The following is a 16,855-nucleotide window of genomic DNA, read 5'->3' on the forward strand; positions in this document are numbered from 1 at the left end:
AATTCAGTTCTGTGCAACATCCACTACTTTTGCCTTTGGCCATTTGTTCTCTACTATGTTTTTTTTTATATTCCACATATGAGAGGGATTATTTTGAATCTGTCCATCTCCTTCTGAGTGCACTCAGCACAATAACCTCTAGTTCCATTCACATAGCATAAAGGTAAAGGTAAAGGCCCTCCCGTTGATCGTCGATTTGCTCGAGCGGGCCCAGTAACGTCTCCATTGGAGACTTTGTTGTTACTGTGTCTGGCATATCGAATACTCTCGGTAGCTTGCCGGGCTCTCCGAGAGGGGCAGAGGAATCGAACTCGGGTTGGCCATGTTGACCGCTTGTAAGGCGAACGCCCTACCCGCTGTGCTATCGCTCCATAAAATTGCATTATTTCATCTTTTCTTATAGCAAATGATTTTCCATTTTGTAGGTATACCAATTTGTTTATACAGTGGGTCCTCCGTTGCTTTACCATTGTGAGTTTTGCAATCTGGAGTTGTTTCTGGGTTGTTGAGTGGTTAGGTGCCTATAGTTAGGATGTATTTGTATGCTTATGGTTGTTCTTGGGCCCTTGGCTTGTTTCCATATCTTGGCCATTGTAAGTAGTGCTGCAGTGACCATAAGGGCACATATGTCTGTTTGAGTGTTTGGGAGCCTTGGGCTAGATGCCAAGAAGTGGAATTGCTGGGTCATATAGAAGCTCAATTCTGAGGTTTTTGAAAAGTGTTCATATTTTCTTAAAGAGGTTGAATCACCAACAATGGATAAAGGGTTAACCACTCCTATACCCTGCTCCCATTCCAAAGCAGGACTGAATAGATTTTTTTGTTTTTAATTAATTAATTGGAGCGATAGCACAGCGGTAGGGCATTTGCCTTGCACGCAGCCAACATGGCCAACCCGAGTTCGATTCCTCTGCCCCTCTCAGAGAGCCCGGCAAGCTACCGAGAGTATCTCGCCCGCACGGCAGAGCCTGGCAAGCTCCCTGTGATGTATTCAATATGCCAGACACAGTAACAACAAAGTCTCCAATGGAGACGTTACTGGGCCCGCTCGAGCAAATCGATGATCAACGGGAGGGCCTTTACTTTTATTAATTAATTAATTTTTTGGGGGGGCCACAACCAGCTATAATAAGGGCTTATTCTTACTCCTAACTCTGTGCTCAGGGATCACTCCTGGCAGTGCTGGGGGAGCCATATGCAGTGATGAGGATCAAACAGGGATTATCCACAGCAAGCATCTTAACCATCTTAAGCATCTGTACTATCTTTCTGATCCCATCTGTATGTCTTCTTTAAGGAACTATTATCTCCTTTCCCCATTCATTGATGGGTTTATTATTTTTTGTTGTTAAGTTTAGAAGTGCTTTATGTATCTTGGATATTAACTCCCTATTAGAAGAATGGTAGATAAATACTGCTTTGTTTCTCAGGTCCCCAGATTGGGATTGTCTTTTCTTCTCCCCTCATTTTTCAGAGTTGTTTCATGTTTGTTTCTATGCTTCTGTCATATGTTCATCTGTTCTAGAAGGAATAGGGAGATACCTGTTTCAACCTTCCTGAAGTTGATGCTTATCCTACAGTACTGAAATTTAAAATTTATTTCTTACTTGTTAGACTCTTTCCAGTCTTTAATTTAAAAAAGCAGCTCTTGGGGGCTGGAGTAATAGCACAGTGGGTAGGGCGCTTGCCTTGCACTCGGCCAACCTGGGTTCGATTCCCAGCATCCCATATGGTCCCCTGAGCACCGCCAGGGGTAATTCCTGAGTGCAGAGCAAGGAGTAACCCCTGTGCGTTTCCAGGTGTGACCTAAAAAGCAAAAAAAAAAAAAGCAGCTCTTCTGAGTTACCTGTTTTCCATGGCACCATGAGAGTTTCAGCACCTCTGACTTCTCTAGTACTCCATCAGGGATGGATGTATGAGACAGGAAGAAAATCCAAGGAGCTCATCATTGCTTTGTTTTAATTGTATTTTGGTGAATCATACAACTTCAGGGTAATAGATGCAATAATGTTACCATATATCTAATACCTTATTACTCAATGATATAATTATCATTGGTGATTTCTTTATAACTAATCTTGCCTAAGATGTAACAATGCAGCAAGAATCTGAGGGTGTAGCTCCCAACTCTGTTGAACATTGAAGTTATCTTCTTTCTACTTTTGAACTTATAGTTGCTCTGGTCGGGGCAGGAGAGGAATCTATAAAAAGCAGGAAATAGTTCATAGTTAAATGTTAAAGAGTTTATCTGTGGAAACTAAGAATAGTTTTCCTATGGAGTAATGATTTTTAACACAATTTGGGTGTTAATGGGTCAAGTTAATGCCCTGTGTCTTCAACTCCAGATGTTCAGAAGTTTGTTAGGCTGAGGGAAGTCACTTTAGGGTTTTGTCAAGACATTCAGTATTGTTTGGTATATGCTTCAGACTAGGACCTGAACAGATCCCCGTCACTTCTTCAGTAAATCTGACCCTTGGTGTTTTTCTTGTAACCAACACGTTCATTCATTACATCTTTCAGAGAGAGAATACATGAGATGGAAATTAGTCTCACATGGCTTGTTGAATTGTAATTGTCACTTCCATTCTGATGCAGAGAACACTGCCACACAAGTCTGCACCAGATTTTTTTGGAAGGGCAAGAGTTGGTACTCTGAATGCCAAAAAATCTTGATCAAAAGTATCAAGAATCTTAAAAATGAATATATATCCATAAAAATTAACAGCTATCCTTCTCTTGTGCTTTAAAATGGATTAAACTAGAAAAGACTTATGAAGAGAGCCTCCAGTGGGCTTGGACAAGAGCAGAAGCAAGAGAATGAGACTGAAATAGACAGATTGAGCTTGAGCCACCTTGTTTGTATCCATGAGACTCAGTTGAAACTTCTAGAGCAGATAGAGAGGGGAGCACCAAGTAAAGGGTGTTGGGAGGACCCTCCCAGGATGAGAGATGCATGCTGAAAATAGACTCTAGACCGAACATGATGGCCATTCAATGTCTCTTTTGCAAACCACAGCACTCAAAAGGAAAGAGAGAGAGAACAAAAGGGAATGCCCTGCCACAGGGGTGGGGTGGGGTGCTGGGGGGAGGGGGGTGGGAGGGATGCTGGGAGCATTGGAGGTGGGGAATGGGCACTGGTGGAGGGATGGGTACTCAATCATTGTATAACTGAAACCCAAGCACAGAAATTTGTAAGTCTACAACTGTACCTTGTGGTGTTTCACTAATCAAAATTTTTAAAAAATTGTTAAAATATTTTAAAAAAAAAGGAACTTCTAGAGCAGAGAGAAATAAAGGGTTGTGTGGTAAGGGGACTTTTTCTCTTTAGAGCCTTTGCAGCCTGCCTAATTGAACTATGTGATAAAGATGGTTTCCAGCTGAGATGTGCAGGGAAATAGCCCACTCCCCTCACTTGATTATTGAGCACTTGAAATATAGTATGACTGGAGAATGAAGGTTTTTTTTCTTTAAACAATTATATTCTATTTTTGTTAAATGAATATATTCAAATAAATGTAAATATAAACAGACACAAGTTAGATTAATGGAAATCTCATTGCACAACATAGCCTTAAGACATTCACTCAATGTTCTTTATCACTCCTTTTTGTTTTTGTTTTTTTGTTTTGGGGCCACACCTGCTGATGCTTAGGGCTTACTTCTGTCTCTGCACGCAGGAATCATACCTGCAGTACTCAGGGAACCATATGGGATGCAGGAAATTTAACCAGGTTGACTGTGCTCAAGGCACCTGCCCTACCTGCTGTACTATTTCTCTAGCCCCTCTTATTCACTTCTTGTTTTCTTTCTTTATTATTACTGCATCAGAGCAAAAATACTGAACTTGGGGCTGGAGAGATAGCACAGCGGGTAGGGCGTTTGCCTTGCACGCGGCCGACCCGGGTTCTATTCCCAGCATTCCATATGGTCCTCTGAGCACAGCCTGGAGTATCTTCTGAGTGCAGAGCCAGGAGGAATCCTTTTGCATCGCCAGGTGTGACCCAAAAAGCAAAAAAAAAAAATACTGAACTTGTGGCTAGAAAGATTCAAACCCTGCTACCACATATGGTCCCCTGGGATGATCCAGAAGTGACCCTTGAGCATAGCCAGGTGTGGCTCCCAAACCAAAAACAAACAAAAATATAGTATTGCACGAGCTATGGAGATTTGGTTTATTAGTCTCCTCCCATAGATCTTTAGGAAGATCTTCTAGAACTCAAGAAGGTGTTAGAATCTGATCCATTGCATTTGTACATGTTGCTGGCATACATGATCACCATATCCATCTGCTGTAGCATAAAGATATATTGTTGTTGTTGTGTGCAGTAAGAACACTGAAAAGTTCGAGGAGGTTACTAGTGAGAGCTCCTCAGAGAGTGAGGAAGACGAGGAACCACCTGATCATCGGCAGGAAGCAAATGCAGATTTGCCATCGGAATATTGGCAGATTCAGAAGCTGGTGAAATATTTAAAAGTGAGTTTTTTTTGAAGGGGTAATTTTTTTTTATCCAATACAGTCACAAAGCTTCCATGTTTCAATAATAAAATGATTGAACACCCATCCCTCCATTAGTGTACATTTTCCTGCACTAATGTCCCCAGTATCCCTCCTGCCACCCCCACCCAACTCCACCCCAGCCTCTATGGCAGACAATTTCCTTCTAACTCTCTCTCTTTACTTTTGGACATTATGGTCTGCAATACAGGTACCAAGAGGCCATCATGTTTGGTCCTTAGTCTACTTTCAGTGCACATCTCCCATCCCATCCCATCCCATCCCATCCCATTTCCAACCATCATTGATTTAGTGATCTCTTCTCTATCCCAGCAGCTTTCTCTGAGGGAGTACTGCTTTAAATATTTATATTAAATCTTTTCTCAGAAATGTTTATTTGACTTCCAAGGTTATTGTGTTTCTTTCAAAGACCAAAAGTAAGCGACTCTGTTTCTGTTCCAAGTGTGCATCATGTTACTCCACACAGAACAGCCAGGCTGCCAGGTACAAGCCCTCTCCTCTGACTGAAGACCATGGCAGCTATATTGTGACTTGTCATCACTGGACTTTGATTAAATTTTAGGCTGTGCAACTTGCTTGCAATGTGACTATTAAAAAGTTGTGATTTTTTGAACTAAATTTTTCTCATGGTACAAAATTAATGCCTTTCCTATAGGATTATTATTATGGTGTGGGAGAGTATTCAGTGTTTTTCTTTATAATCTTAGATGGGCGGTATCACATCTGGTGGTGCTCAGGGATCACTCCTCACGGGCCTTGGGAGACTGTATGGGGTACTGGGGATTGAGCCTGGGTTGGCTGCCTACAAGGCAAGTGCCCTACCCACTGCACTATCTCTCCAGTCCCTGAAGTGGTGTTCAGAAAGCTGGGGCTCTTTTGTGATTCTTGGCTACCCAGGAGGTGGGTCACTGCAAGGGCCCAAGAATGCAGCACTACTTGGCTCTGCAGTGACAGTGATGAGGAATTTTCAGGGCACCCTGGTGGTATCTGGCTGCATGTGCCTTAAATTGTATTACTGTCTCATCAGTCCTCCAGATAGGATTAGTTTAAGGATTGAGAAAATGTATTTAAAATGTGTGGTTATAGTGTCTGATATAATATAGTTGACTAAAATACGTATTGATGCGTTTTCCTTATCATCTTTTTTTTTCTTTTTGCTTTTTTGGTCACACACCTGGTGATGCTAAAGGGTTACTCCTGGTTCTGCACTCATGAATCACTCCTGGCAGTGCTTGGGGGACCATATGGGATGCTGGGAATCGAACCCATGTCTGCCGAGTGTAAGGCAAATGCCCTACCCACTGTGCTATCACTCCAGCCCCCCTTATCCTCTTTTTTTTTTGCCTTTTTGGGTCACACCCAGCGATGCTCAGGGGTAACTCCTGGCTTTGCACTCAGGAATTACTCCTGGCGGTGCTTGGGGGACCATATGGGATGCCGGGGATTGAATCCGAGTCAGCTGCGTACAAGGCAAATGCCCTATCCTCTGTGCTATCGCTCCGTTGTCCCCCTTATTCTCTTAAGATGATGTACTTAAAATATTTCACAAGTTTTCCTCCAAGAAAAATATTTCCCTTCCCTTAAGAGTTTGTCCTCAACTGCAGTTTCCATAATTTCTCAGACAGGAAAAAAAGATATTGCTTAAATCCTGAATGCCAAGATATGTTAGTCAATAAATTGGGACACCAGAAAAAATTATTCCAATTCTCTAGTGGAATAAAAATTTAATAATAATTCTGAAGACACTGCTGGTTTTAAGCTATCCACTGACATCAGGAAAAGCAAGAACAGTTAATTATGTTGGTCTTGTAATCATTTCACTACATATAAATTTTTAATTAGAAGGTTGTACATTTTAAATATATGTTATATTTGTCAACCATTTCTTTGTAAAGTTTCTTTAAAAAAATAAAATACTGACCAGAGTCTAAGTACCAGGGAGTGAGTAGCAGACTTGGACATCATCTGATCTTTCAGCCTTTCTTGTAGCTGTGCCATACCCTAAATGTGTCTGCTGCTAACAGTGAGCTTTCTTGCAAAACTTTTAGTAAGTCTAAAAAAGATTTTATACAAATATTTTTAGTTATGTTCCAAGAAATAACAGTTTGAAATTAAATAAGTCATTACATTTGAAATTTAAACAAGTGTCCTTTTCATGTGACCTTTTCATGTGACCTTTTCAGGTTTACCTAAAGACCTGAATGTTCACATTATTAGAATGGACCCATTACTTTTTGCTAGCATTTTGTCAGTTTTTGAATGCTTACCATATTATACACAATATCATATACACATATAAATGCAAGTGTATGTGTATATATAGTGTGTTACAATTTTCCTTTGCATGTAAAAGAAATAGAAAAGAGGTGAGTCTGTGTTGTGAAAGACTTTTATCAGGAAACCAGAGACTTGTCTGAAGTCCAAAATAGCAAAAACAGCAGACTTTGATAACTAAACAGGGCAAGTAGATAAAATACGTTTATCATTGAGCAGGAAATTTTTAGTTTCTAGGACATGGGCCCTAATGCCTTTTCAGCTATGCTTTGGTAAACCCTTTTTTTAAGAGTTAGGCTGATGTCACTACATCAGTCTAAAATTTTAAAAAACAATAACAAAATAAAAAAATTTTGTTTTGTTTCTTATTTCTGGAAAGTTTGCATGAAACCAGAATCAAAGCATTCCAATAGGACAGTGAATATGTTTGTATAGTTTAAAATGTGATTTTAAGAAACATACCTTCTAAGTAGTATCACCGTATCACTGTCACCTCGTTGTTCATTGATTTGCTCGAGTGGGTGGCAGTAATGTCTCCATTCGTCCCAGCCCTGAGATTTTAGCAGCCTCTCTTTACTCGTCCTTCCCAACAGTGCCACATTGGAGGCTCTTTCAGGGTCAGGGGAAAGAGACCATTATTGTTACTTTTTTTGGCATATCAAATATGCCAATGGGAGCTTGCCAGACTCTGCTGTTTGTAAAACGAGCTCAAGGAGGACAGAAACCTCCCATAGGGCTGAAGGGCAAAAGCTCACTTGATCTTGATTTTCAGTACGAATACAGACCATGAAAGCGGGGCCTCACGATCCTTCCTTATAAGTAGTAAGTAGATTTATATCACTTATTTAACATGTATTTTGTATTGATGTTTTCTTCTAGTTTTTTCCTGCTACCAAACGCAAGATGGAGATAAATATAAATGGTAGAATTATTTTCCTGTCAAAATATTAATTTTTAACATCCCTATCACAGAAAAAAGTCACTGCTTATTATTATGGATTGATACCTATTATTATGGACTGATATTATTTTATATAATATTGAATGTTACATAAAACCATATATAGGATTTGAGAAAAATACAGGATATCATTATTGCAGACTTTTCTGGGAGTTCTGGTTTTTTATTTTGGAATAGTTGGAAACTCTATCTTGGAATATAGTCTGGAGGTCAGCCCGTGGTGCTGAGCACCTCCTTTGTGGGTGTCTGTGCAGAATTCACTGTCTGTCAAGCAGACCCTCCTGGCATACACAGCAGCAACAGGTAGACTCAAGAAACCTTCCTAATAGTATCTCTGCTACTTCTCTGCCCGTATGGCAAAGCCTGGCAAGCTACCTGTGACATATTTGATATACTTAAAACAGTAACAGCAAGTCTCATAATGGAGACGTTACAGATGCCCGCTCGAGCAAATCGATGAACAACAGGAGGACAGTGCTACAGTGCTACTACTTCTCTGCACTGCGTGCCTGTGTATTAATACCTTCTTTCATCTTCACGTAAAGACTGTCATCTGGGGAAGAAACTGATGGAAAGTAACTTCCCACTAGTCTTTACAGGCTTGGCCAACTAGCAAAATAGAACTCCGGCGGGATTTAAAACTAGACTATTAGAGCCTTACTGTTCATCTAAAGAATTCTGTTCCTTTTATTTTATCAGTGAAAGAAAAGTGGAAGTCAAAGGTGCAGACTTATAAGCCAGGAAAGGAAACAGAATAAGTGAACAGTAAGAAGCTTAAACATTGTTATCAGAAAGACTTGGGTTCTGTCTTTTTTTGACCACTTATTTTTGACCACTTATTCAGTTACTTTTTTTGACCACTTATTCGGTGACCATGGGGTCAGTTGATGAACCTTTCAGTGTTTCAGTTTTTCATTGATCGAAGTGGAAAAATGAAAGAACAGATGTTCAGCTTGTTAGGAATGCTGAGTGAAATCTAAGATAAAGTGCTTAGCACTTAGTACTCAGTACAAAGTGACAACAGTAATAATTTCTGTTGTGTATTATTGCCATAGAAACTCTTCATGTGGTGCTCTATTGGGCTATGCAGGTGGCCCTTGAATTTCGCTTAAGTCTTCTTAATTTCTTAATAAAAGGAGGGGAATAAAGGGAGAGGAAAAACTTTATAAGAGAAAAAAAATAATGCATTCACCAGGGTGTAACTGATTCTGGTGCTAAGCAGAAAGAATTTTCTCCCTGAGGACCTAATGGGGCAAAATAGTGAGTGAGTGAGGTAGTGAAAACCTTCTCAATAATATCTCTGCATTGAACATGGCAAAGACAGTTTCTCATAATAGTCTCTAGTTATTGAATAACTGGCTTGAGCTTTTTCAGCTATTTAGGACAAGTCCATATAATAATATGTCCAGAAGGGATGCACTATTTCTGTCCCAGAACAGCTAAGGAAAACATTTATTGATGAAGTGCTACTTAAACTTGCACAATTTATTCATCAATAAATCATGTGCAAATGTGATACTTTTGGCCAGACAGTAAATTGCCTGGGATTATTATAGTTCCCACAGGTCAATACTCTTAACATAGCCAATAAAAAAGAAAGTATATCTACAAATGACTTCAACATTTTTGACACAGATAAATGTTTTATATGGAGACACAAAAGGATATTAAAAGTCTGTGAAATGCAAAATTTAGTGTCTCTAGATAATCTCAAAATACACCTGATATTACAGTTTATAAAAATATGCCTTAAATGTAAACTTAAACTTATCATAAAAATGTTAATGTCAGACCTGCCTTTCCACTTACCATTTCCAAGTACAGCAATGTCTGTGATTGTTGAAAAATTTTCACGAGCTCATTAATACTCAAAGAGGTCAATGAACTACAGATTATTTTTATCCAGAGATATGAGCTCAGACTTTGGCTTTTATGTAAAGGGAGGTTTTATTTAATTGGCTTTAACATTTGTTCATTTCAACTTGTAAGTTTTATATTGGTATATGTTCTTTTAATCTGATTTTTAAAACAATTTGATAAAATGAGTGTTTATCATTTTTATACACTAATCATCTAGCTTTTTTCTCTACATGACTAATGACCATTATGGTACTCTTAAGTGAAGTTAGAACGACAACAATTTTATAAATATATATTTTTTGTTTTGTGGGTGAACTTGGCAATGCTCAGGGGTTACTCCTGGCTTGCACCCAGGAATCACTCCTGGCAGGGCTCTAGAATATGAGAAATCGAACTTTGGCCAGCCGCATGCAAGGCAAGCACCTGACCCACTGTATTATCTCTCTGATTCCAGCAATAATGTTACCTTAGTGAAAACCACTAATATTCTGTCTTATACTGCTTATGGTTCATCTTGTTTCCTATAGCTACTCCAGGAGGATGAAATCCTACTAATTTTCTCTATCTTGCAAAGCTTCTTGCTAGTTAGCACAGACTTTCTTTTCCCTATCTGCTCACGTGTTATGATGGGGAAAGGATCTGGTACCCAACGACTAAGTTTGGATGGTCTTTATGCTTAGTTCCTTGGGACCAGGGTTTTCTCCCTATGCGTCAGAAGCCTGCGTTCTACTGTTGATATCTTTCTCACCTTCTTTGATAGCACTCTCTATTCCTCTTCTTACTTCCTCATCCTGTAGATGACTTATTACTGCCTTTATAGGTCTTATAAGATATATTTCCTCACAAAAGGGTTTTAAATTCATGAAATTAAAGTGGCATGTTTTCTGTGTCATTTCCATTGATTGAGGGAATTCTGGAAGTCTCTCTAATAATATGGTAAAGTTTCACTTATTGCTTATAAGTGAGTATGGGACCCCTTTATAAAGCAGGAAGATAGTGGGAAGACTTTGATGGGCTAGAAATCTGAATTTATTAGTCATAAGCATTATAATATAAATTTATATAAATGGGTATTCTTTAATGGAGATAAGACTGTTGAGAGGTAATAATCACATATTTATCTTTATACCCATTAGTAAGTGCTCTTAAACCAAAAATTGAATTTTTGAATGCAAGTTGTGTTAAAATATTTTGATATCTGGATTAAAGGCTGATTTGGTATAGAGTTTAATAAAAAAATGGAAACATAGGCAGGAGAAAATTAAAGAGAATAGAGTGATGCCAAGAAAATAATTAGTCAACTTTGAGATAGTAAGGAAGGATCTGAGATCCTACTTCTAAAATCCTGCTTTGGCTCCACTATATATATTTTCGAGGGCTGTCACTTGAAACTAAGCTGTTTCTATGGTCCTAGCATCAAGTCCAAGCACAGAGTAATCATAACTCTAATATATGTGCCTCTACTGTAAAATATTGTGTTCATTGGCCTTATTTCCAAATACCTCTTACAATAATGGAGAAATCTAGCTCTCTGTCCTTTTTTTTTTTTCAGTGTAACTTCTCCCCATGGGATGCTTATCCCATCATCTTGGGATTTTGATCACAGTCCAACCAGGAGAACAGGAAATGTTGATTTTGACAGATGAGTGCAAAAGAGGGTGATATGCAGAGTCAAAGTCGAGAAGAGGGGTCAATGACAAGGGAAATGTGCAGACTGAGAACGTGTGTCAGGCTTGGAATAGGAGAGTATCTTCAGAGCAGCGAAGAAAAGGCCAAAAAAAAAAAAAAGAAAAAGAAAGAAAGAAAATAAAAAGACAGGCCAGTTTATAAAGAGACGTTAAGGCAGACTAAGTTGGAAGAGAGTGAGATAGACAAACACAAATTTCTTTGCTGGTGGAAGTAAAGGACTGAAGTTCAAGTTATTAGAAATGGATCAAACATTTGGGCTGCCAAGGAAGCGTATATGCCTGTTGAGGATGTGTGGACCTATAAGACAGTTTTTGACCTTGATTTTTCTTTTTTAATAATTTTTTAAATTTTTAAAAATTATTTAAAATTTTTTTTAATGTATCATCATGAGGTACAGCTACAGACTTGCAAACTTTCGTGCTTACATTTCAGTCATATGATGATCGAGTACCCATCCCTACACCAGTACCGGTTCCCACCACCAGTAATCCCAGTATTGCTCCCCCCCAATTCCCCCCTGCCCCTCCCCTGCCTCTGAGGCAGGCACATTGCCTTTTGCTCACTCTCTTTCCTTTTCGGTGTTGTGATTTGCAATACAGGTATTAAGTTCAGCCTTGATTTTTCATGATGAATTGTGATCTCTTTTATAGCTAGGCAAAAAAAGCCTTTCATTTGAGCTAAAGCAAGTTAGGCACTTATTTTGGATCAGAAACCCTATGTTAAGATAGCCTTGGCTTCCACAGATTATCTCATAGCTCCTTTTCTCTTCTTTTAGATCTCAAAGACAGTAGCATTTTATTTGTTATTTATGGATTATTTGATGAAGCTGACTTGCAAATGAAAATGATTAAAGGATAAAGAACAGCGAAGGAAAAAAAGAAAAATGTCTCTAAGATGATTTCCTTCCACTTGAAAATGCCTACAATCTTAAACATAGAGGGGCTAGGCACAGCTACAGGGTAAATAATGGACATCTTCTAGGTGCATTCACAAATATGGTGTCAACTTTCAGTATGATATTGGGCAATCCTTGGTTTCCACTTCTGGAGAAATGGTGATGCTATCTCCCAGCACACACATTGCTTGGGGGAAAGACTGAGCAGTGTGCAAATACACCCAACATTTATTCTTCTCTGGCTCTCAGCATCTGAGCCAGGGGCAGGAATTTGTTTGTTTCCTCTGATCAGGTTCATTCAGCAGCATTGTTGATTTCACCTATCAGTGACCTGGGGATTTAGCTATTTATTTTTCATCCATGCATCCACATGTTCAGAATTTTCAGACCATGAAAACTGAAGGTGTCTTATGGTTCCCCTGGATTGGCAATTAGCACTGCTCTTCAGACAGCTGTCTAAAAGCCAATTGCATCTGAAATCCCAGGGAGCTTTTTGCAGGGACCTTTGGGGCTCCCTGGAAGGCATGTTTTAAATTACCTTTTCAGAGGGGTATTCCTGGATAGGCAGAGATACTTTTGGACTTAAAATCATTGTTGAGGGATTGTTTTTGTAGTGCTCAGTTTCTGAAATATCGTTGACAAACTATCTGTCACCCCTCTCCCCTCCGCCTCTCTGTCTCTCTCACAGGATGTCTTCGTTGGTTAGAGTTATTTAAAGTGGTATTTTATTGTTGGAATTTAATGTGCTTTGCCATAATTACAGTTAATTAAATTCCTTTCCCATTACTTGGGTTTCGGGTTAGGAGCGGCAGGTGCTGTGATCCTTGTTTCATTGGTGGAAAAGCTGAGAATGCTTCATTCCAGACCGCACAGAAGGGGGCTGCCACCGGGGTGGTGTCCACCAATCTTTATTGATGGCAAGTTCTCTGTTACTCAGTCCCTCCAACCCGAAATTCAGAACTCATGAGGCCTGCAAGTCTTGCTCTTCTTCTTCTCTTACTATTTTGACTATTTTTAAAAACCTGTGCAAGAGTCATGTTAAATAGAGAGAATGTAGCAAATGAATTTAATGTTCACCCCCCATTTTTATTGAACTCCATTATTTACAATACAGTTAATTACAACTCTGTGAATACAGTGTTCCAACACTGTGCTTAGCCCCTGAGTGCCTAATTTCCTTCACCAATGCTCCCAGGACACCTCCTCACCCCCCCACCCCCGCACACACACCTCACCCAAGGTAAGCTCAGTTTTGTACACCAGCTCTTTAACTATTGCCTTTGGCTGATTGTTATTCTTTCTGTCCCACATATGAAACAGATTCTTCTGTATCTGTTCCTCTCCTAACTGACCTCTCTCAGCAAGATAAACTCTAGATCCATCCACATAGTAGCAGATGACATGATTTTATCTTTTCTTGTAGCTGAGTAATATTCCATCATGTATATACACACCACAATTTATTGATCCAGTTATCTGTTTTGGGGCACTTGAGCTATTTCTTGAGGCATCTTCAATATTAATTAATCTTCAATTAATCTTCAATCTTCAATGCCATTGGCTGAGCAAATGGAAACAAAAATAAACAAATGGTATACTATCAAATTAAGATGCTTCTGGACTGCAAAAGAAATGATAACTAGAATTAAAAGGCACCCTCCAGGCTAGGAGAAAATATTTGCTCACCATTTATCTGACAAACAGTTAATATTAAAGATGTACAAAGCACTTGCAAACACTATATATATAAAACAACCTCATCCAAAAAAACTGGAAGAATAGCTAAATGGACACTTCATCACAGAAGACATAGAGATGACCAATAACCATGTGAAATAAAAGTTCTTCATGACTTATCAGGAAAATGCACATCAAAACAACAATAAACTATCACCTCACACCAGTGATATTGGCATACATCAAAAAGAAGTAAACAGTGCTGGCATGGAAGTGGGGAACAGTGAATCCTCATCCACTGTTGGTGAATGTTGGCTGGTTCAGCCTCTATGGCAGACTGTATAAAGACATCTCAAAATAGAATCAATTGAGTTTTCATTTGACCCAACAATCCCATTTCTTGTCATATCCTCCAATGGCTCAAGTGTTCTTACACTTGAAGCACTATTGAAATGATAGTGATATCTTTTGGGGCGATTTATTGCCTTATACATTTATAACATCCTTTTTCCCCCTGATTTTGTTTCTCAAAGTGTGCTTCCCTCCAAATTTATTAATAGAAATCATTGCCCAGCCTGTTTATCTGAGTCATTAGGCTACTTTATTTTTTGTTTTAAAAATGTATTCATTTTCTTATTGAAGTTTATATGCTGAAGAATTTTTGAATAAGACTTTAGAGGGAGTAAGGTTAAAAATTTAATATAAATATTTTTGCTTTTCCTGTCCCTAAGTCTGTTATAATTATTATTATTATAAATTCATAATTTTAGAAAAATTAGTAAACTCCATGTTCCATGTTTGGTCTACTGCTAGCCTTTGATATTCCTGCTGGAGCCTGCATTCCTTTCCCAACTCTTGCTTCTAGGTGATATGACCTGATATTTGAAATGCAGGGTATGTCTGTTGGTTCTATTCATTCTGTTTTTTTTCTTTTCTTGCACTGCCTTGTCTGCTTTGGGGATCAGGATAATACTATAGTACTATAGCAGGTCCTCCCGTTGTTCATTGATATGCTTGAGCGGGCCCAGTAACATTGTGAGACTTGTTACTGTGTTTGGCATATCGAATATGTCACGGGTAGTTTACTAGGCTTTGCAGTGCAGGCGAGATACTCTCGGTAGCTTGCCAGGCTCTCCGAGAGGGGCAGAGGAATCGAGCTCAGGTCGGCTGGGTCGGCCATGTGCAAGGCAAACACCCTACCCGCTGTGCTGTCACTCCAGCCCCAGGATAATACTAGCACAATAAAATGAATTTTGGAACATTTTTCCCATTTGGATCTTTATAGAAGAATTTGTGAAGTTTGGGTATTATAATGTATTTGAAAATTTTGTAGAATTGCCAATAAAGCCATTTGACCTTGGATTTTTATTCTTGGATGTACTTTTTTTGGTAAAAATAATGGAATCACCATGTAATACACAGCCACAAATTTGTTCATGATTAAGTTTCAGTCATACAGTGTTCCCACACCCATTCCTTCACCAGTGTACATTTCCTGGCACCAGTGTCCTCAGTTCGCTTCCCTGCCCTCCTGTCCCTGCCCCATTCCCACAGCCTGCTTCAATGGCAGACATATCCTCCCCCCATCTCGTTTTCCTTTAGGCACTGCGTTTTGCAACACACTTACTGAAAGGATATTTTGCATATTACTTTACCTCCTGTCAGTACTGTTTTGTCCATAGTCACCATTTTCAACTATCATTTTAATTGCCTTTTTTTTCTCTAATTCTTTATTTCATTGAATGACCATGAGATAGAGCATTACAAAGCTGTTCATGATTGGGTTTCAGTCATACAGTGTTCCAGTATCCATCCCTTCGCCAGTGCAATTTTCCAGCACCAGTGCCCCAGGTTTTCTCACACCACTCTAAGCCACCCCCACCCCACCCCTGCCTGTCTCTATGACAGGCACCACTCTTCTCTCTCTTTTTCTTTCTCTCTCATTTTAGACATGTAGCACTGCACTGTAGCACCGTTCTCCCGTTGTTCATAGAGTTGCTCAAGCGGGCCCAGTAACGTCTCCATTGTGAGACTTGTTGTTACTGTGTTTGGCGTATCAAATATGTCACGGGTAGCTTGCCAGGCTTTGCTGTGTGGGCGAGATACTTTCGGTAGCTTGCCGGGCTCTCCAAGAGGGAAGCTACTGAGAGTATCTCACCCGCACGGCAGTACAGATGCTGAATGGTTATCATGTATATCTCCTTACCTACTTTCAACACTCAGTTTTTGTCCGGAGTGATCATTTCCAACTAATACTGTCATAATGGACACTTCTCTATCTTAATTACCCTCTACCCCCCACCCACTTGTGATTTCTGAACATTGAACAGTCCTCATGGCCCATTTTTCTGAGCCTTGGATATTAGGTTTATACTTTTTTTTTTTAATCTCACAAATAAATGCAGTCATTCTTTATCTTTCCCTCTCTTTCTGACTCATTTCACTCAGCATGCTACTCTCCAATAACATCCATTTATAGGCAAATTTTATGGCCTCAGTTTCCCGAATATCTGTGTAGTGTTCCATTGGTAGATATACCATAGTTTCTTTATCCATTCTTCTGTTCTAGGGCACTCAGCTTGTTTTCAGATTCCGGCAATTGTGAATAGTGCTACAATGATCACAGAAATATAGATGGTCTTTCTGCTGTGTATTTTTGGAGTCCCAGATTATATTCCCAGAAGTGGTATTGATAAATGGGAACTCAATTTCTAGTTTTTTGAGGAATGACCATATTGTTTTCCAAAATGGCTGGATCAATTGACATTCCCACCAGCAATGAATTCCCCGCATCCTCACCAGCACTGGTCGTTCTTGTTCATTTGAATGTGTTATTTATACAGACATGACTGGCTGTATGCTCATTTCTTCTGGGTCAGCCTTTAAAAGTTTGTGATCCACAAATATGTCCATTCCTTTGCGGTTGTGCATATTTTTTACATATCTTCACAGTAGTCTCTTGTGATTCTTTGCATTTCTAAAA

At 39.3% G+C, this 16,855-nt stretch overlaps 1 protein-coding gene across 1 annotated transcript in view; it reads left to right on the plus strand.

The window, feature by feature from the left end:
• Positions 1–16,855, plus strand: part of ODAD2 (outer dynein arm docking complex subunit 2) — a 245,771-nt gene that overhangs the window by 43,621 nt on the left and 185,295 nt on the right. The window contains 1 exon segment of the mRNA XM_056107146.1: positions 4,327–4,474. Within this exon segment, the coding sequence (XP_055963121.1) occupies positions 4,327–4,474 (148 nt within the window).

The sequence above is a fragment of the Sorex fumeus genome, unplaced genomic scaffold (genome assembly GCF_029834395.1).
Source record: "Sorex fumeus unplaced genomic scaffold, SorFum_2.1 ptg000007l, whole genome shotgun sequence".
Classification (NCBI taxonomy): Eukaryota; Metazoa; Chordata; class Mammalia; order Eulipotyphla; family Soricidae; genus Sorex; species Sorex fumeus.